General features: G+C 51.5%; 1 protein-coding gene across 1 annotated transcript in view; it reads right to left on the bottom strand.

The window, feature by feature from the left end:
• F5 (coagulation factor V) overlaps positions 1-21,418 on the bottom strand; it is a 79,836-nt gene that overhangs the window by 39,312 nt on the left and 19,106 nt on the right. Inside the window, exons 12-16 of the mRNA XM_055121213.1 lie at positions 14,799-14,890; positions 11,119-11,241; positions 3,731-3,943; positions 1,317-1,460; positions 144-365 (exon numbers count right to left, since the gene is read on the bottom strand). Of these exons, the coding sequence (XP_054977188.1) occupies positions 144-365; positions 1,317-1,460; positions 3,731-3,943; positions 11,119-11,241; positions 14,799-14,890 (794 nt within the window). The remainder of the gene's footprint in view (positions 1-143; positions 366-1,316; positions 1,461-3,730; positions 3,944-11,118; positions 11,242-14,798; positions 14,891-21,418) is intronic.

Below are 21,418 nucleotides of genomic sequence, written 5' to 3'. Positions count from 1 at the left end.
GGTGGCGTGCCTGTCTGGGGTGCGAGGGGGTGCTTAAAAAGGGCAAAGGAGGAAGAGGAGGAGGGAGAGGAGGGAAGAAGCAGGGAGGAAGCAAGCACGGAAGGCCTCGGTCAGCCACCGGGGCTGTCTGAGGAGTCTCTTGCCTTGGAAATGTTTGGGGATGAGAGACACGATATTCCATCTTCCTTCCAGGCTCGTGGTCATGTTCGCGGTCAAGGACGTGGCACTGACCAGGGTGACGGCCGAGATCCGGTGTCGGTTCTGTTCCAGGACCTGGCCGTTGAAATGGATGGAGAACAGCTCGGGCTCGGAGCTCATCCCGATCAGATGCCAGCTGAGGTGGTCGTAGGCACACGCTGTTATATCTGAGGGGGCCAGAGGGGAGAGAGGGGGGACAGCGGGCCATTAGTCCAGTCCTCTGGGAGGAAACAGCCAGTGGCAGAACTATACAGGAAGGGCCAGAGCGATAGCCCAGCTGGGAGGATGTTTCCCTTGCATGCATGTGACCAACCCGTGTTCGATCCCCGGCATCCCATAGGTTCCCCTGAGCACCGCCAGGAGTGATTCCTGAGTGCAGAGCCAGGAGTCAGCCCTGTGCATCACCGGGTGGGACCCAAAAAGCAAAAAAGAAAAGAAAAGCAAGGAAGAATCATTCTAGTTTAGGGGCCGGAGCAATAGCACAGCGGGGAGGGCGTTTGCCTTGCATGCGGCCGACCCGGGTTCGATTCCCAGCATCCCATAGGGTCCCCTGAGCACCGCCAGGAGTGATTCCTGAGTGCAGAGCCAGGAGGAACCCCTGAGCATCGCCGGATGGGACTCAAAAAGCCAAACAAACAACAACAAAAACAGCAAAATAGAGCTACAAAGGAGGCAGAGGGCGAGGTAGGGTGGGGTGGCAGGATGTGCCAATGGTCATTCCCTGGAAGCACGTTGAACAGTGGAGGTCAGGAGTAATGGGTATGTAAGCAGGTGGCACATCCCGATGGCCATTGGGAGGTTAAGACTTTTGAACCCGGGGCTGGAGCGATAGTACAATGGGGAGGGTGTTTGTCTTGCATGCAGCTGATTCGGGTTCGATCCCCGGCATCCCATAGGGTCCCCCGAGCACTGCCCGGAGTGATTCCTGAGTGCAGAGCTGGGAGTCAGCCATGAGCATCGCCGGGTGGGACCAAAAAAGCCAAAAACAAACAAAAAGACTTTTGAGCCCCGAGATGGACACCTTAGTTCGAGGAACTAGAGACTGCTGAGGGCCTGGCCTGCGGGTCCCATCGTAGCCCTGCTGCCCGCCCCCCCTGCCACCCCGGGTGGCTGGTTACCTGGCATGGTACCGTTCACGTAGCCATTGACCGTGTACATCAGGGCGGGCGAAGGTGTCCAGCTTTTGCTCTCATCAAACACGGCGAACATCAGCACGTGTTGGTTGTCAAACATCTTCAGGGTCCCGTCCTCGGCGAGGGCTCCTGGGAGAGAAAGGGACGAGCTTTCAAGGACCCCCGCGGCCCCCACATCTACACACACAGAACACATAGCTGCCCCCACAGAGCAGGGGCCGAAAACCAGCCAGCACCACCCTATCAACATCAAGAAGCTCGTCTTGGGGCTGGAGCTATAGCACAGCGGGGAGGGCGTTTGCCTTGCACGCAGCCGACCCGGGTTCGATTCCCAGCATCCCATAGGGTCCCCTGAGCACCGCCAGGAGTGATTCCTGAGTGCAAAACCAGAAGTAACCCCTGCGCATCACTGTGTGTGACCCAAAAAGCAAAATAATAATAAGAAGAAGCTCATCTTGAGGGTTTCTTGAGGGCAGGAGTGATAGCACAGCGGGGAGGGCTTTGGCCTGGCACATGGCTGACCTGGGTTCGATCCCCGGCATCCCATACAGTCCCCTGAGCACCGCCAGGAGGGATTCCTGAGTCAGGAGTCAGCCCTGAGCATCAACGGGTGTCCCCTTCTGTCCCCCCAGTGAGAAGTTTGTCTTGATCCCACTAAACCCTGACCCTCGTGGGCACTTTTTGAATCTGGGGACCACCGGAAGTGTTTTTATTCTTTTTGGGTCACACCCGGCAATGCACAGGGATTACTCTTGGCTCATGTACTCAGGAATTACTCCTGGCGGTGCTCACGGGACCCTATGGGATGCTGGGAATCGAACCCAGGTCGGTCGTGTGCAAGGCAAACGCCCTCCCTGCTGTGCTATCCCTCCAGCCCCCGGAAGTGTTTTCTTAGGAACCTCACGCTTTGCCCAGTGGGACTTGGCAGGACAAGTGAATCGAGCACAGAGAGAAAAGATTTGGGGACTCTCAAGGCATTGCCTAAAGCATCTCCAAGTGTTCTCTGGGGACAAGCCAGTTACCTTAGCTCGGGGATGGGACTGGCATCAGCTTCGTATTGAACCCGGTCATCGTACACGCAGTGGAGAACAGGCTGAGATACATTCTCAGCAGGGCGAGACATCATTCATGGTAAACTTTAAAAAACAGGTTTGAAGGGACTGGAGCAATAGCACAGCGGGGAGGGCATTTGCCTTGCATGTGACCGACCTAACTTCTAGATTTCTCTCTCTGGTTCCTCTGGTGAGACCCCTCTATGTCAGGCTGTGTACTGGAGGATGAAAAATCTGGGTGATTCTTTTTTTTTTTTTTTTTTTTGCTTTTTGGGTCACACTCTGCAATGCACCAGGGTTACTTCTGGCTCATGCACTCAGAAATTACCCCTGGCGGTGCTCAGGGAACCCTATGGGATGCTGGAAATCGAACCCAGGTCGGCCGCATGCAAGGCAAACGCCCTTCCCACTGTGCTATAGCTTCAGCACCAAATCTGGATGATTCTGATGAAAGATACAGCTCCTCTTTCCAGATTAAAATGCAAAAATTTTTTTAAAAAGGGGGAGCCTTTGCCTTACATGCGGTTGACCAGGGTTCGATCTCCAGCACCCCTGAGCACCACCAGGAGAGATTCCTGAGTGCAGTGTCAGGAGGAACCCCTGAGCATTGCTGGGCATGACCCAAAGAGACATAAAATAAAATACGATAGGTTTTAAGGAGCTGGGGCGATACCACAGCTAGGAGGGCATTTGCCTTGCACGAGGCTGACCCGGGTTTGATCCGGGTCCCGTACAGTCCCCCGAGAGCACTGCTAGGAATGATCCCTGAGTTTAGAGGCAGGAGTAAACCCTGAGCATCGCTGGGTGTGACCCAAAGAAATAAAACCATAAAATAAAATAAAATAGTTTTGTATTATTATTATTATTATTATTATTATTTTGCTTTTTGGGTCACATCCAGCGTTGCTCAGGGGTTACTCCTGGCTCTGCACTCAGGAATTACTCCTGGCGGTGCTCGGGGGACCCTGTGGGATGCTGGGAATCGAACCCGGGTCGGCCACGTGCAAGGCAAACGCCCTCCCCGCTGTGCTATGGATCAGGCCCTCGTGGAAATTCCTTTTTTTTGGGTCACATCCGGAGATGCACAAGGGTTACTCCTGGCTCTGCACTCAGGAATCACTCCTGGCGGTGCTCAGGGGACCATATAGGATGCTGGGAATCGAACCCGGGTGGGCTGCGTGCAAGGCAAATGCCCTCCCCGCTGTGCTATCGCTCCGGCCCCTAAAATAGATCTTAAAGGCTTACACTGCTGTGGGCTACTCCAGTCTCTCCTTGCTCCTAGGGAGGAAACAAGGGGATTCTGGCATTTTTTCTGGGTGAACTTGTGCATGTCCTTGATTTCTTTACCTTTCTTACAAATCAGCAGCGGTCCGATGAGCCCCGAGTTGAAGTCCTGGACCAGGTTGACGTGGGAGTAGTACATGTGCGTGAGGCACGGGGGGTCGTCCGCCGTGGGCCCGCTGTCCTCACGGATCGTCCACTCGTAGGTGTATTCCTGGCCGGGAGCCACGGCGTCGTCCAGCTTCTCTGCCAGGGACGTGTGATCCTGGTAGGACGCCCCTGGGAGGGGGAGGGGGCGGTGAGCACGGTCAGAACGTGGCCGAGACATTCTCAGGGACACCCGAGGCTCTCTCATGGGGGGCTTCCCTCTCCAGAAAGACTCTCTGGACACCCTTAATGTCGGTGTAGTTACTAGGGCTCTGGTCTCTTGGATACCCACAGCATTAAGGAGGGGTGCCAGGGCCGACCCGGGTTCGATTCCTTCGTCACTCTTGGAGAGCCCGGCAAGCTACCGAGAGGATCCCGCCCGCACGGCAGAGCCTGGCAAGCTTCCAGATGCCAAACACAGTCACAACAAGTCTCACCATGGAGACGTTACTGGTGCCCGCTCGAGCCAATCGATGAACAACGGGACGAGAGTGCTCCAGTGCTACCAGGGCAGAGGAGGAGAGAGAGAGAGAGAGAGAGAGAGAGAGAGAGAGAGAGAGAGAGAGAGAGACAGACAGACAGACAGACAGACAGACAGACAGACAGACCGACACAGACACAGACACAGAGAGACAGAGACAGACAGAGATAGACAGAAACAGACAGAGATAGACAGAGACAGAGAGACACAGACACAGACACAGAGAGACAGAGACAGACAGAGACAGATAGAGATAGACAGAGACAGACAGAGATAGACAGAGACAGAGACAGAGAGACACAGACACAGACACAGAGAGACAGAGACAGAGACAGATAGAGATAGAGACAGACAGAGATAGACAGAGACAGAGAGACATAGACACAGAGAGACAGAGACAGACAGACAGATAGAGATAGACAGAGACAGACAGAGATAGACAGAGACAGAGACAGAGAGACACAGACACAGAGAGACAGAGACAGATAGAGATAGAGACAGAGATAGACAGAGACAGAGACACAGAGAGACATAGACACAGACACAGAGAGACAGAGATAGAGACAGACAGAGATAGACAGAGACAGAGAGAGAGAGACACAGACACAGACACAGAGAGACAGAGACAGACAGAGATAGACAGAGAGAGACAGAGAGACAGAGACAGTGTAGGTCTGGCGTTTGCCTGCCTCCGTGCCCCTCATCCCAGTTGGATCCCCAGCAACTACAGATGGTCCCCTGAGCCTGATCAGGAGAGACCCCTGAGCAGAGAAGCAGGAATGACCCCTGGGCACCGCTAGATATATCCCCCCGTGAATCAGAATCAAACAGTGGTTGGCGTAATGGTCCAGCAGGTAGGCTGCTTGCTTTGCGTGCAACCCTCGCGGGTCTGATGGCACCCATAGGTCCCCTGAGCTCCAACAGGAGTGGTCCTAGAGCTGGGAGTAAGCCCTGAGCACCTCCAGTCTTCTCTCTCCCTCCCCCCCAAAAAACATCAAAAATCAGAACCAAAAAAATGCACGGGGACATCATTCAATGGGCTAGCGTGTCTGGGTCTGCACACAGGAAGCTGGGTTAAATTCCCAGCACCACACGTTTCTTTGGGCACCGCCAGGAGTGACCCCTGGGCACTGGTGAGTGTGGCCCTCCAACCAAACAACCAACCAATCAACCAACCAACCAATAAAGTGATAACAGGTTCATCTTCCAGGGCATCTAAATCTACTGGTCTTGAGTGCCCAAAAACAGATGACTGGTTAAAGACACTCTGGTACATCTACACAATGGAATACTATGCAGCTGTCAGAAAGCATGAAGTCATGAAATTTGCATATAAGTGGATCAACATGGAGAGTGTCATGTTGAGTGAAATGAGTCAGAAAGAAAGAGACAGACATAGAAAGGTTGCACTCATATGTGGAATGTAAAGTAGCTGAGAGGTACAAGCTTGCAATGACGCGATTTCTGGCAGATATTTCTTGGACTTAGTTACTAACATACTAAAATACAGAAATCCAAAACCGTGCGACTGGTAGTGTGGCCGCTTGACCTCATATCTCTTCATTCTCAGCAATGGAAAACAAATTATCAAATGCTTCCTTTTCAGCAGGTCCAACTTTAGGGGGGGGGAAACTCCACATAATAATAGTGAGGTTTATTTTTTTGGTTGAAATATTGAATGTAATCAAAGTAAAGTGAAAGTAAAGTGAAATTTATCAGTTACACAGGCGGGGTGGAGGGCTGGGGAGGTGGGGGGTTGGGGGGAGGTATACTGTGATTCCTGGTGGTGGAATATGTGCACTGGTGAAGGGATGGGTGTTCAAGCATTGTATAACTGGGACTTAAACCTGAAAGCTTTGTAACTTTCCACATGGTGGTTCAATAAAAGAATAAATTTAAAAAAAATTTTACCAAATACTAAAAATATCTATGGAAAAAAAAATAGATTCAACAGAGAAGAAGCCGGGCGTTCTGGTGAGCAACGTGGCCGGAGAATGCTCCGGACCCGAGACCGGGCCAGCAACACCAGGGATCCAGATGGAGGAGGTACAGCCGGTACACCTTCTCCAGATGGAGCCCCGGTGACAATGAGCAGCAACTAACATGGCTCCGGGAGGCGGGACTGGGACAGCTCCGAACCGTGCGGCTGCTAATGCGGCTGCGCGACCTTTTCTAAAAACTGAAAACATACAATCTTTGAATGGAAAACTAATTATCAAATGCTTCCTTGGCAGTAGGGGCTGTCTTTCTTGGGGGGAAACTCCAACAACAATAGTGAGTTTTGTGTTGAAATATGGAACGTAATCAAGGTAAAGAGAAAATGAAGTGAAATTCATCAGTTACGCAGGTGGGGGTGGGGGGGCGGGGGCGGGGTTTTTGGTGGTGGAATATGGGCACTGGTGAAGGGATGGGTGTTTGGATATTGTATAACGGAGACATAAACCTGAGAACTTTGTAACTTTCCACATGGTGATTCAACAAAAATTAAAAAAATAAAATAAAATAACATAAAATAATAAAAAAAAAGAAAAAAAAGAAATCTACTGGTCTTCATTCACTGGCCCACGGCCCCCTGCCAGCCAGCCCCGGGGTTGGGGACAGCTGAAACACTGAAGTCCCCTGCCCTTGGTTCGGGCTGCAGGCGCATGCTCCCGCGTGCCTTCAGCTGCCAACCCACAGGTGTCAAAGTGGACAGATGCCATTGACGTAACCAGAGTTGAATCACTCAAGGGGCAAAGCAATCCAATTATTCCGGTAAGTCAAGTCAATCTCAGGAGGAAGTGCGCCTGGGGCCTTTGAACCCAAAGTCCAGAAGTGACCAGGGCTGCGGGGGAGGGAAGGACAAACACCGGGGATACACGGGGCCCAGGCAGGACGACTGACCAGCCGGCCTGGCCGAGGCTCAAAGTCCAGCAACTTTGTCTCCAGCTGGGGCGCTTGAAAGAGCAGCTTCCCGCATTCCCAACTCCGAACACCCTTTTCTCTGCTGAATTCCTGATGCTAAGGACAGGGGTGAGGGTTGGCGGGAGCCCAGTGGGTTAGTCTTGTCACTGTTAGAATTTAGGAGCTTAGGAGGAGCAGGTGGGATGGAGCGATAGCACAGTGGGTAGGGCATTGGCCTTGCACGCGGCCGACCCGGGTTCGATTCCTCCGTCCCTCTCGGAGAGCCCGGCCAGCTACCGAGAGGATCCCGCCCGCACGGCAGAGCCTGGCAAGCTCCCTGTGGCGTATTCGAGATGCCAAACACAGTCACAAGTCTCACCATGGAGACGTGACTGGTGCCTGCTTGAGCAGATCGATGAACAACGGGAGGACAGTGCTCTAGGAGGAACATGTATGTTGCTTACTCAGGCCTGAAGATCCCTTCAACATCACATGTCACGCTTTCAGTCTCTCCCTTTCTAGCCAACTGCATAAATCTTCCCAGGAGACAGAGATGCTCAGGGGTCACTCCTGGCTCATGCACTCAGGAATCACTCCTGGCGGTGCTCAGGGGACCCTATGGGATGCTGGGAATTGAACCTGGGTCGGCTGCATGCCAGGCAAACGCCCTCCCTGCTGAACTATCGCTCTGGCCCCAACCCTCCACCTTCAGGATGACTCGCTCCGTGGGCAGGTAGTGAGAATGACCAGGCACAGAGAGGCCTGGCGACTTTCTGAATGTCACAGCACTCTTAAGTGTCTGAGTCAGGACTTGGGTCAAAGCTTGTACTCGGGGGCTGGAGCGATAGCACAGCGGGGAGGGCGTTGGCCTTGCACGCAGCCGACCCAGGTTTGATTCCCAGCATCCCACAGGGTCCCCTGAGCACCGCCAGGAGTAATTCCTGAGTGCAGAGCAGAGGTAAGTCCTGAAAGCTCCAGGGTTGGAAACACTAATGAACGCCAATATTCAGTGTAAGATGAGCATGATTTTTGGTTAGGGCTGTTCTTGCTTGTTGTGCTGCTGATAAGGGTTCCACAAGCCCCGTGGAACTGCCATGGGACCACAAGCGGGACTTGAACCCGGGACCTCACCTCACCCCTGCCCTGCAGACAGTTATCTGACCTGTTCTCACGAGAACACTGTCTGCTCCCTCGAACCAAATAATCAGAACAAAGTTCATTGCAGCTATTTACAGTTCTGGGCCAGATGGGATCACTTTGACCCCTTGTTTCCATTGCTCTTATCAAGATTATCATCATCTTTTTTTTTTTTGGTGGGGGCGTGTTTGAGGCATCACCCCTGGTGACGCTCAGGGCTGAATCACTCCTAGCGGGGCTCGGGGGACCCTATGGGATGCTGGGGATCGAACCCAGGTCGGCCGTGTGCAAGGCAAGTGTCCTACCCACTGTGCTATCGCTCCGGCCCCTGTTGTCATCATCTTTATCTTTGCTGTTGCAATCGAGGATCAAAAGGACTTGGGCTAGAGCGATAGTACAGCGGGTAGGGCGTTTGCCTTGCATGTAGCCGACCCAGGTTCGATTCCTTTGTCCCTCTCGGAGAGCCCGGCAAGCTACCGAGAGTATCCCACCCACACGGCAGAGCCTGGCAAGCTACCCGTGGTGTATTCGATATGCCAAACACAGTCCCAACAAGTCTCACCATGGAGACGTGACTGGCGCCCGCTCGAGCAAATTGATGAGCAATGGGATGACAGTGACAGTGACAGTCGTCATTGAGGGCTTACAGATCCCAGGAACTGTGCTCTGACACCATCTGAGCTTACTGACCCCTCAAAGCAATCCTGTGGCCATGTGACCATCCCTGACTAGAGATGTGGGGTCAGCAGCCAGAGATGTCCAAACCAGAAGCTGTCCCGTTTGAATTTGGGCCCTGGAGAGATGTCCAGCGGGAAGGGCATTTGCCTTGCACGCGGCCCACCCAGGTTTGATCCCTGACATCTTGTATGTTCCCCTGAGCCACCAGGAGTGATCCCACAGAGCGAGGAATCATCCCTGAGCATTGTTGGTTATCCTCCCCATGCCCCCCCTGAAAACAAGCTTAAATTGGACCCAAAGCTTCTGTTCTTTGATTTACTTATTTTGGCCCACACCAACGGTGCTGGGCTGCAGCAATAGCACAGCGGTTGGGTGTTCGCCTTTCATGCGGCCGACCCGGGTTCGATTCCTCCGCCCCTCTCGGAGAGCCCGGCAAGCTACCGAGAGGATCCCGCCCACACGGCAGAGCCTGGCAAGCTCCCCATGCGTATTGGATATGCCAAAAACAGTCACAATAGGTCTCTCAATGAGAAACGTTACTGGTGCCCGCTCGAACAAATCGATGAGCAACGGGATAACAGTGACAGTGACCAATGGCGCTGGGGCTGGGCCCGGCTCTGTCCTTCCCAGGGCATCCCGGGAACCACGGAATGTCGGGACAGAACCAAGTTCTTTTTTTTTTTTTTTTTTGCTTTTTGCTTTTTTGGGTCACACCCGGCGATGCTCAGGGGTTCCTCCTGGCTCTGCACTCAGGAATCACTCCTGGCGGTGCTCAGGGGACCCTATGGGATGCTGGGAATCAAACCCATGTCGGCCGCATGCAAAGCAAACGCCCTCCCTGCTGTGCTATTGCTCCAGCCCCCAGAACTTGAGTTCTTAAGCTCTCATCTGGGCCCAGCCCCTTTTCTGGTTATTTTGGGCAGCGGGGACGGAGACCCAAGCCTCACTCCTGAAGCATCATCTCCTGCGGTCCGGGTCACATCTCCCTCTCCCGGGCCATAAACTCTAACTTGGCACCAGCAGGACTGACAGCAGCGCCACCCAAGGCCACTGAGTAATTGTCATAACTGTCACTGACATGCCAGGCTGATCCATTGTCGCTGTGTCCGAGTGTGGCTTGTGGCCGACCCCAGCCAACCGCCCGTCTCACTGTGATATCGCCCTGCTCGGACCGTGGGAGCTGCTGCTGCTGTACGAGGCAGCGTTGGGCTGTTGCAACAGCCCAAACATATTTTACAAAACCGAATGTATTTACTCTCTGACTTCCCAGAAGCAGGAGGTCAGCCCAGCCCGCCCCATGGGCAGCGTCCACACTGGTGTCCCGGGGAATATCCTGAAACTCAGAATAGGAGACTTGCCCATCTGATAAGTGAGGAATTAGAACCCTACGCGAAAACAGAGACCTAGATGGTTCCAGAACCTTCTGGATTCCCAGAGATCTACATGGTCCCAGAACTTCTGGATTTTCAGAGATCTACATGGCTACAGAACCTTCTGGGTTTCCAGAGATCTTGATGGCTCCAGAACCTTCTGGATTTCCAGAGACCTAGATGATTCCAGAACCTTCTGGATTTCCAGAGATCTACATGGTTCCAGAACCTCTGGATTTTCAGAGATTTATAATGGCTACAGAACCTTCTGGGTTTCCAGAGATCTAGATGATTCCAGAACCTTCTCGGTTTCCAGAGATCTACATGGCCCCAGAACCTCTGGATTTTGAGATCTACATGGCTACAGAAACTTCTGGATTTCCAGAGATCTAGATGGTTCCAGAACCTTCTGGATTTCCAGAGATCTTGATGGCTCTGGAACCTTCTGGATTTCCAGAGATCTACATGGTTTCGGAACCTTCTGGATTTCCAGCGATCCAGAGGTTTTGGAACCTTCTGGATTTCCAGAGATCTTGATGGTTCCTGAGCCTTCTGGATTCCCAGAGGTCTACATGGTTCCGGAGCTTCTGAATTCTCGGGGGTCTACATGGTTTTGGAACCTTCTGGATCTCCAGAGATCTACATGGTTCCAGAACCTTCTGGATTTTTCAGGGACGGTGATTTCTCTCTTGTGGGGTTTCACACTTGACACGGGTCTGGGGGACTGGAGACGGGCAGGGGAGGGGAAGTTCTCGTACCTTCTGAGGATTTGCTGTATTGAATCCCTTGAGCATGAACGCTGACGGGCGTGTTGGCTTTGTTTTTGAAGTGGACTTTCACCATGTCCCCAACCTCTGCGAACAGCGTAGGTCCCAGGAGCCCTTTGGAGAGAGGATGACAAAGAAGTCAGCGGGGTGGGGCCCAAGAGCCTGCCTGGCACGCTGCCAACTCAGGCTCCGTCCGGGCATCCCTGGTGGTCCCTGGAACCTCGCGAGGAGGGATTCCTGAGTGCAGAGCAGGAAGTCAGCCCTGAGCATCGCCGGGTGTGGCCCCAAACAAACAAAAAAAAAAGGGTCATTGTCTGGGATGGCTCATGAGGAATAACCCCCCCCTGTCATCCTTTTGTTCTCTCTCTCTGATTAGGTGTTGTGGTTTTCAATAAAGGTGTTGAGTGGCCATTGTGTTCAGTCTCTAATCTACATTTGGCACAGTCAAAGGGAATACCCTGCCATAGTGGCAGGGTGGGGTGGGGGGAGACGGGACTGGGGAGGGTGGGAGGGACGCTGGGTTTACTGGTGGTGGAGAATGGGCACTGGGTTCTCGAACTTTGTATGGGGAAAACATGAGCACAAAAATGTATAAATCTGTAACTGTACCCCCACGGTGATTCACTAATAAAAAATTTTAAAAAAGAAATTGAAAATTAAAAAAAGGGCCTTTCTGTCAAAATTTATCTAGGTTTTAGTTAGAGACAATCATTCTAAGTTTACTAATCCTACTCCTAAAAATGACAGAGACTTTAAAATTTGAATTCCCTATGTTACTTTATGCCAGGAGGGAACATCTATAATTAGAAATAAAATAGTTATATGAAAAAAAAAAAACCGCCATCCTCCGGGCCTGTCACTCAAGGGGGCCTTGTGCTGAACTCCGGGGTCTACAAACAAAGTTACTCGGCCAGGAGCAGGCCCAGGAGGGCTGGGGGCAGGTCCTGAGTTCGTCCCGGAAGGGACCCCATGCCCCCAGCTCTTGGGACCCTGAGCCCAGGCTCGGTCCCGGATCCCCGGGCGGGGGTGGGGTGGGGGGGACCCCCAGGGGCTGCACCCCACCTGCTCAGCTTCCTGGGGGAGCCCAGAGGCTTCCTATGCACTGACCCCTGGACAAGGGCACTTTGCACCTTGGCCCAGGGGCTCTAACTACCCGATGACTCAGCTGTTCCAGAACAAAAGCTCTTAGGCCCAGAGCGGCTTTAGGGTATTTGCTAGGTCCCCTCCTGCGGTTTGGGGATAAAAGCCAAACAAAAGCGCTTTTCCCTACAGCGGGTCCACTTCCCTTCCTGCATCTGAGATACACCTTCTCTCCGGGGCTCTGCTCAGCTCCCAAAGCTCGATGGCGGTTTATTATTTTTTTTTTTTGGGGGGGGTCGCAGGAAGGCAGCCCAGGGATAGGGGTAACGTTAAAAGGCCTGTGGGAGGGGCTGGAGCCATAACATACGCGGCCAACTCGGGTTCGATTCCCAGCATCCCATAGGGTCCCCCGAGCACCGCCACGAGTAATTCTTGAGTAATTCCAGAGCCAGGAGGAACCCCTGAGCATCACCGAGTATCACTGTAGCACTGTCATCCTGCTGCTCATCGATTTGCTCCAGCGGGCACCAGTCACGTCTCCATGGTGAGACTTGTTGTGACTGTGTTTGGCATCTCGAATACGCCACGGGGAGCTTGCCAGGCTCTGCCGGTGCAGGCGGGATCCTCTCGGTAGCTTGCCGGGCTCTCCGAGAAGGATGGAGGAATCGAACCCGGGTCGGCCGCGTGCAAGGCAAACGCCCTACCCGCTGTGCTATCGCTCCAGCCCCTCATTAATCTTTTCTTGAAGAGAGGCAGAGAGGCTTAAAGCCAGCCTCTAGATTTTATTCGCGTAGTCTTTATCAAATCAAGATGGACCCACTATCCCGGGCTGTGTCAAGGGACAACTCTTTTTTTTTTTTTTTTTTGCTTTTTGGGCCACACCCGGCGATGCACAGGGGTCACTCCTGGCTCATGCACTCAGGAATCACCCCTGGAGGTGCTCAGGGGACCCTATGGGACGCTGGGATTTGAACCCAGGTCGGCCGCGTGCAAGGCAAACGCCCTCCCCGCTGTGCTATCGCTCCAGCCCCCGAGACAACTCTTGATAACCGCAGAAAGGACAGCCCACATGTCTGCCCCAAAGAAACTAGCTGGACAGGCCACTTCAGGTGCCAGCCATAACGGCAGGCCAGTGGCCCGTGACTCTGCCGGAATCTTCTAGAATTGTGTCTTCTGGACGGGTGAGGTGGGAAGGAGGTGAGGGAGAAGTAAGACCCCGCAATTCCATCTTTCCCTCACCATCTAGAACTGAGTGCCGCTGCGGGCAGGACACGGAACGGGTGCCACGGGGGGAGGGGTGGACACCCCAAAAAAGTGCCTGAAATCGGCTGCTAAAAGGCTGCTAACTTCATCAGAAACTAGAATGTGGGCATGACCCGTAGGGTGGACACAGAGTAGTATTGGAAGGTTTTGGGGGGGGTCACACACCCCCAGGGGGCACTCCAGGCTCTAAGCATTGAGCCCCCAGCCTGACTGGTCAAGAACGGCTGGTGGCCAAAAGGAGAGTACTGGAGCGATAGCACAGTAGGGAGGGCGTTTGCCTTGCACGTGGCTGACCCGGGTTCGATTGCCAGCATCCCATAGGGTCCCCTGAGCACCACCAGGGGTAATTCCTGAGTGCAGAGCCAGGAGTGACCCCTGTGCATTGCCAGGTATGACCCAAAAAGCAAAAAAAAAAAAAAAAATGGAGAGAGTAAAAGGGATTGTGTCTGCCACAGAGGCAGGTGGGGTGGCTGAGGGATACTGGGGACACCGGTGACCGGAGGGGTGCTCGATCATTGTATGACTGAAAGGTAACCACGGAAGTTTCTAAGTCTGTAACTGTATCTCACGGTGATTCCGTAAAAAATAAAAAATAGGGCTGGAGTGATAGCACAATGGTTAGGGCATTTGCCTTGCACACGGCCGACCCGGGTTCGATTCCCAGCATCCCATAGGGTCCCCTGAGCACCGCCAGGAGTAATTCCTGCATGCAGAGCCAGGAGGAACCCCTGAGCATTGCCGGGTGTGTTCCAAAAAGCAAAACAAAACAAAACAAAACAAAAACAAAACAGCTGCTTCGTGGTCTTGTAACTGTAATTGCAGAGCTCAGAGTCCCCTGTCCGGGTTGGTGGGCACCAATGATGAACCCCAATAACCTGAATCAAAGGTGCCCCTTTTCCCTTTAGTACCCCAGCCTCACAAATGATGTTACCTGTGCTAAAGAAAAATCACAGGGGCTGGAGCGATAGCACAGCGGTAGGGCGTTTGCCTTGCACGCGGCTGACCCGGGTTCGATTCCCAGCATCCCATAGGGTCCCCCAAGCACTGCCAGGGGTGGTTCCTGAGTGCATGAGCCAGGAGTAACCCCTGTGCATAGCCAGGTGTGACCCAAAAAGGAAAAAAAAAAAAGAAAAATCACAAAATCAGGGCCGGAAAGATACTCCAGCAGGTAGAGTGCTTGCCTTGCACGTGGTGGATCAGGGTTCAAACCCTAAGTAACCCCCAAACCCGCCAGAAGTGATCCTTGATCACAGAGCCAGGAGTAAGCCCTGAGTACCCTCGGGGGTGGGGGTCCCCCCATAAATAATAAGTGCATGTGTTTGGCTTACCTGAAGTCTTAGATCGCGGTTTCTCTTTCTTAAAATATGGTTCATATTCTCTGAAGACGATCTTCTTAAAGGAAGTGGCAAAAGAATCCAAGCTGGCAATAAAACGCAAAAGTTCATGTGAAAGGGTTCTGATGCGAAAATCTCACATGACAAGAATAACAGCTTCTCATGGCCCCGGAGGGTGACAGGAAGGACAGTTTGTACCACTTTGTCCCACCGCAGGGCAGAGACCCCAGCTTTTATGAGATGATAAAAGAATTATTGGTTCCTTTGAGAACATTCTGTTGCAATAAGCGTTCTTTCACAAACAGAGGCTGCCTGCAACCCATCCTCTGACTTGGGGCCAATTTTCTCCAGCATTCGAGATGATAAAGGGAAGCTAAACTTTAGGTTTGAAATGATTTATATATATATATATATATATATATATATATATATATATATATATGGGCTGGAGCGATAGCACAGCGGGTAGAGCGTTTGCCTTGCACGTGGCTGACCCGGGTTCGATTCCCAGCTTCCCATATGGTCCTCTGCGCACCACCAGGAGTAATTCCTGAGTGCGTGAACCAGGAGTAACCCCTGTGCATTGCCAGGTGTGACCCAAAAAGCAATATATATATATATATATATATATATATATGTATAATATATATTCCTCTGTCCCTCTCAGAGAGCCCGGCAAGCTACTGAGAGTATTCTGCTCACACGGCAGAGCCTGGCAAGCTACCCATGGAGTATTCGATATACCAAACATAGTAACAACAAGTCTCACAATGGAGATGTTACTGGTGCCCGTTCGAGCAAATCGATGAGCAATGGGATATATATATATATATATATATATATATATATATATATATATATATATGAAGCGATAGTACTGTGGGGAGGGCATTTGCCTTGCATGCAGCCGACCTAGGTTCAATCCCTGGCATCCCATAGGGTCCCCCAAGCACCGCCAGGAGTTACTACTGAGTGCAGAACCAGGAGTAACCCCTAAGCATCACTGGGTGTGACCCAAAAAGCAAAAAAAAAAAAAATCTGAGCAGGGTTCACTGGGTCCCTCCATTTCTCTGGTAGTGAGATATGAATAAGAGAGTCTCCGTCCTATAGATAGTATTCCGTGAACGCGCCCTTCCAAGGCTTGGCAGAATCATTCAGTGCCTGCCAGCCAGCCGGGAGAAAGGTGCCATAGAACTTGGTTTTCAGGGTCTGCAGACATAATACAGTGGGTAGAACTGTTGCCGTGCAGGTGGCTTAATCCCTGGCATCTCATAAGGTTCCCCGGAGCACAGAGCCAGGAGTGAGACCTGAGCATTGCTGGGTGTGAGACCAAACACAGCAAGTTGGTGCTCCGTCTTCACTGTCTTCAGCACACTGTGACAGTGATGCTTTCCTTGCTGTGTGTGTTTGTGTGTGTGTTTATTTTGTTTTGTTTTGTTTTCTTGCTTTTTTTGGGTCACACCCAGTGATGCTCAGGGGTTCCTCCTGGCTCTGCACTCAGGAATTGCTCCTGGAGGGACTTTTTTTTCCCTTAAAGTTGTTTCGGAGGGGCTGGAGCGATAGCACAGTGGGTGGGGCGTTTGCCTTGCACTCGGCCGACCGGGGTTCGAATCCCAGCATCCCATATGGTCCCCTGAGCACCACCGGAGTAATTCCTGAGTGCAGAGCCAGGAGTCACCCCTGAGCATCGCCAGGTGTGACCCCACCCCCTCTACCCTCCCTAATAAATAAAAGCTGGAGGTTCAAGAGGAGTCAAATGGCCTTTTAGAGCTACTAGAAGGCCAGTTCCTGGGGTCTAGGTTAGTGTGAGTTCCTGTTGTGGAAATCTGTTGTTTTTTTTTTTAGTCCATCTACAACACACTTCCTCTTTAAGACAGTGAAATATAGGTGACAACGGAGAATTGTTTTGTTTTGTTTTGTTTTGGCTTTTGGGGTCACACCCAGCGATGCACAGAGGCCACTCCTGGTTCATGACTGAGTGCATGACTCAGGAATTAACTCCTAGCAGTGCTCAGGGGACCCTATGGGATGCTGGGAATTGAACCCGGATCGGCCATGTGCAAGACAAATGACCTCCCCGCTGTGCTATCACTCCAGCCCTGACTATGGAGAATTGTTACTGAGAAACACGAGGCTGGAGTTGTGGGCTTACAGGTGTATTTGTGTAAAGAGGTGTCCCGGGGTAAAGGGATGGTAGGTGCAGACACACGGATGCTTTGGCCGCAAACAACCCACTTGCTGTTGGGATAGAAGCTGAACAGAAAGTGTGAAGTGAAACAATTTCAAGGTGAACTGTCTACTTAGGAGGACTATTCAGATGATTTATGCACAATAAAAATCACACATTTAAGGGGCTGGAGCCATAGCACAGCGGGGAGGGCGTTTGCCTTGCACAGGGCTGACCCAGGTTTGAATCCCAGCATCCCATAGGGTCCCCTGAGCACCGCCAGGAGTAATTCCTGAGTGCAGAGCCAGGAGGAACCCCTGTGCATCGCCGGGTGTGACCCAAAAAGCAAAAAAAAAAAAAAGAAAAGAAAATCACACATTTAAAAAGAAATTTCAAGAGAACTGTAGAGAGAGTTCAAGGGTGAAGTCACTTTCCATGCACTCGGTTTAATCTGGTTCTATCCTGGGCATATGGTTCTCTGAATACTGCAGGGAACGTACCCTGAGGCTGGAGTTGGACCAAAAAGTAATTAAATCATTCATAAGGCTGGAATCCTAGAGGAAAAAAAAATCTATCATGATATACATACAGATGGTTGAACAAGTTTCCCCTGGAAAATATTAGAAACCATTTTCCTGCAGGCTGGAACAATTGTAATAGATGTATTATTATTATTATTATTATTATTTTGCTTTTTGGGTCACACTCGGTGATGCACAGGGGTTCCTCCTGGCTCTGCACTCAGGAATTACTCCTGGCGGTGCTCGGGGGACCCTATGGGATGCCGGGGATCGAACTGGGGTTGGCCGCGTGCAAGGCAAATGCCCTACCCGCTGTGGTATCGCTCCAGCCCCCCTGTAATAGATGTATTATTAAATAATCTATAATACATCCACGATGGTGAAAGACACAGTTATGATTTCAATCATGTCTCTATCTCGATTATTGTAGTGTAAACCATGAACATCCTGCCGGCAGATCATTTGCGTAACTAGAGAAGATAAATCACCTCTCTGAAGCGTTGTCCTGAGAAGATTGGATAAAATAAGTGGCTGGATGTCAGCTGTGTGTCCAAAACCACTTCAAATCAGCCAAGCGTAGAATTTTCTAGACTGCTCTCCTTGGGATAAACTGCAGTGAACCCCGGGATATGGCAACTCCTGGCAAGTTCCCGGCATGAAGAGCCAGAATTGCGGCTCAGATGATTGGATGATGGAAAACGTCCACGAGGAACTCTGGAACTTCGAGGTTTGGACTCTGCTTTGGAAGCCAGAGGACTCACTTTCGCAGAAATGGAGAAACTGAGTCACGGAACCAGGGCACAGGACTATCCACCTGGGCCCTGGAGACACTGAATTAGGATTTTTTTTTTAATCTTGTGTGCTTTTGCCTCTGACTTTCTTCTTATATTTTTCTCTTTTTATTTTTCATTTAAAAAATTTTATTTTTAAGGCTGGAGCGGTAGCACAGCGGGTAGGGCGTTTGCCTTGCATGCGGCCAACCCGGGTTCAATCCCCAGCATCCCATATGGTCCCCCAAGCACTGCCAGGAGTAATTCCTGAGTGCAAAGCCAGGAGCAAACCCCTGAGCTTCTTGGGTGTGACCCAAAAAGCAAAAAAAAAAAAAAAAATTATTTTCACAAGGGTGTTCACATTAATTGATTACATTCTATAGGCCAAACACAGTAACAAGTCTCACAATGGACACGTTACTGGTGTCCGCTTGAGCAAATCGATGAGCAGTGGGATGATAGTGACAGTGACAATATCCCAACACCAACCCTACCACCATGACACCTTCCCACCACCATTATTTCAAATTTTCCCACCACCTTTCAGGCCTGCGTGCCGGGGCCAGATGCTAGATAATTTATTTTCTATTGCTTATTAAGAATATCATGAGAGGGGGCTGGAGCGATAGCACAGTGGGGAGGGCATTTGCCTTGCATGCTGGCCGACCCAGCATCCCATATGGTCCCCCGAGCACTGCCAGGGGTGATTCCTGAGTGCAGAGCCAGGAGTAACCCCTGTGCATTGCCGGGTGGGACCCAAAAAGCAAAAAAAAAAAAAAGAATATCATGAGAGGTTGTGAATTCTAAAACTATAAATGGTTGGGGTCCACAGACTTGTCTGCAGGGAGCTAATTCATTAATTCATTTTTAATCTACTTATATTTTTACCTTGAACTCCCAAAGAGATGGGGCTGGAGCGATTGCACAATGGGTAGGGCATCTGTCAACTCCCAGCATCCCAAAGGGTCCCCCGAGCACCGCCAGGAGTAATTCCTGAGTGCAGAGCCAAGAGGAACCCCTGTGCATCACAGGGTGTGACCCAAAAAGGGGAAAAAAAAACCACAAAGAGAACACAACACTAAATATAAGCTGGTTCACCCACTCGGGTCTACCCGAGAGCAGGAAAGACTTATCTTTTGGGGTTTTAGATTATGGGAGATGCCAAGGGCGTGGGTGTGATGGGTAAACTAGATTATCACCTTTACATGCAATATTGAGTGTCAGTTTCCATGGTGTAGTGACTATCATGTTCTCCTCACACATGCAATGTTGAATCATTATTATTATTTTTTTTTTAAAAGAAGGGTTTCAGGGCTGGAGCAATAGCATAGCAGGTAGGGTGTTAGCCTTGCACGCAGCTGACCCGGGTTCAATTCTTAGCATCCCATATGTTCTCCTGAGCACCGCCAGGAGTAATTCCTGAGTTCAGAGCCAGGAGGAACCCCTGTGCATCGCTGGGTGTGACCCCCCAAAAAAAGGAAGGGTTTCAGATGTTTGTTATAAGATTAAGAGACCACCTTGGATCTTTCCTAATAACCCAGTGACAAAGACATTTTAAATAGGGTTAAACTGGCACGAATACCCGCAAAGCCTCTTTAACTATTAGATTATTTCTTGGCGAATCACTCTGGTTTTGTAATAGAAAAGAGGAACGGTGCCTTTCACAATCATTTCGACTGTGATGTTAAGTAAAGCAAAAAAAAAAAAAATGTTGAGCCACACAGAGACGGGCCATGAAAACAAATAAGAGGACAGCTGCCTGGAAATTCTGAAAGGCCCAATATTTGGCTTCTGCACAGCCTTATTTTTAACTTTTCGTTAGGAAAAATCGCAGGTCCAGGATGCAGTTCTATTCCTGGGAATTCCTCTTACGCACGTGGGGTTTTTTTTAATCACCCACTTCCCAGGGGTGCCGAAGAAGAAGCAGAAAAACAAGAGTCTGGGAGAGGAAAGGGGAAGAAAAAAATTAAGTGGGTGGGGCGGGGGGAGGGGGAGGGCGTTGGCGTGGATGACGGAGGAGGGGCTGGAAAAGTCAGCCGGGAAAGCTAGTCTGCAGAGGATAGGACATCTGCAGGGTCTGATCCCCGGCATCCCTTAGGGTCCCCCCTGCCAGCTCTGCCAGGTGTGACCCCTGAGCGCAGAGCCAGGAAAAGCCCCTGAGCATCGCTGGGTGTACCCATCCCCCAAAAGTTAAGTGAACAATGGCATAAATGAGATATAAGAACAAGTTTCCAAAAAAAGTGTGGCTGAGGGAGAGAGAGAGAGACAGAGACAGACAGAGAGAAAGAGGGAGAGAGACAGAGAGGGGGAGGGAGAGAGATAGAGAGAAAGGGGAGAGAGGGAAAGAGAGAGGAAGAGACAGACAGAGAGAAAGAGGGAAAGAGACAGAGAGAGGGGGGAAGAGAGAGACAGAGAGAAAGGGGGAAGGAGAGAGGGAAAGAGAGAGAGGGAGAGAGAGAGGGAGAGAGAAGGAGGGAGAGAGAGATGGACAGAGGGAGGGAGGGAGGGAGAGGGAGAGACAGAAACAGAGACAGAGAAGGAGGAAGAGAAGGAGAGAGAGGGGGAGGGAGGAGAGGAAGAGAGAGAGAGGGAGAGGCAGAGAGGGAGAGAGAGAGGAAGAGAGAGGGAGAGGCAGAGAGAAATGGGGAGCGAGGAGAGAGGGAAAGAGATAGAGAGAGAGGAGAGAGGGGGAGAGGGAGAGAGGGAAAGTGAGGGAGAAAGAAACAGAGAGAGATGGGGAGAGAAAGGACAGAGGGAGGGAGAGAGGAAGAGAGAGGGAGAGAGGGAGAGGAGGGGAGAGAGAGGGAGAGAGGAAGAGAGGGAGAGAGAGGGAGAGAGGGAGAGGAGGGGAGAGAGAGGGAGAGAGAGAGGGAGGGAGAGGAGGGGAGAGATGGAGGGAGGGAGAGGAGGGGAGAGGGGGAAGGAGGGAGAGAGGGAAGGAGGGAGAGAAGGAAGGAGGGAGAGAGGGAAGGAGGGAGAGAGGGAGGGAGAGGAGGGGAGAGAGGGAAGGAGGGAGAGAGGGAGAGAGGGAAGGAGGGAGAGGGGGAGAGAGGGAGGGAGGGAGAGGGAGGGAGAGAGCTGAAAACCCTACAGGCTGGAAGGAGCCAGAGACTTGGGGACTGGCAGCCCCCCGGCGGGCACCAAGGCTGGCAGACC

The sequence above is a fragment of the Sorex araneus genome, chromosome X (assembly GCF_027595985.1).
Source record: "Sorex araneus isolate mSorAra2 chromosome X, mSorAra2.pri, whole genome shotgun sequence".
Lineage (NCBI taxonomy): Eukaryota > Metazoa > Chordata > Mammalia > Eulipotyphla > Soricidae > Sorex > Sorex araneus.
The sequence above is the reverse complement of the archived record's forward strand: the minus strand, read 5'-3'. Positions and strand labels throughout refer to the sequence as shown.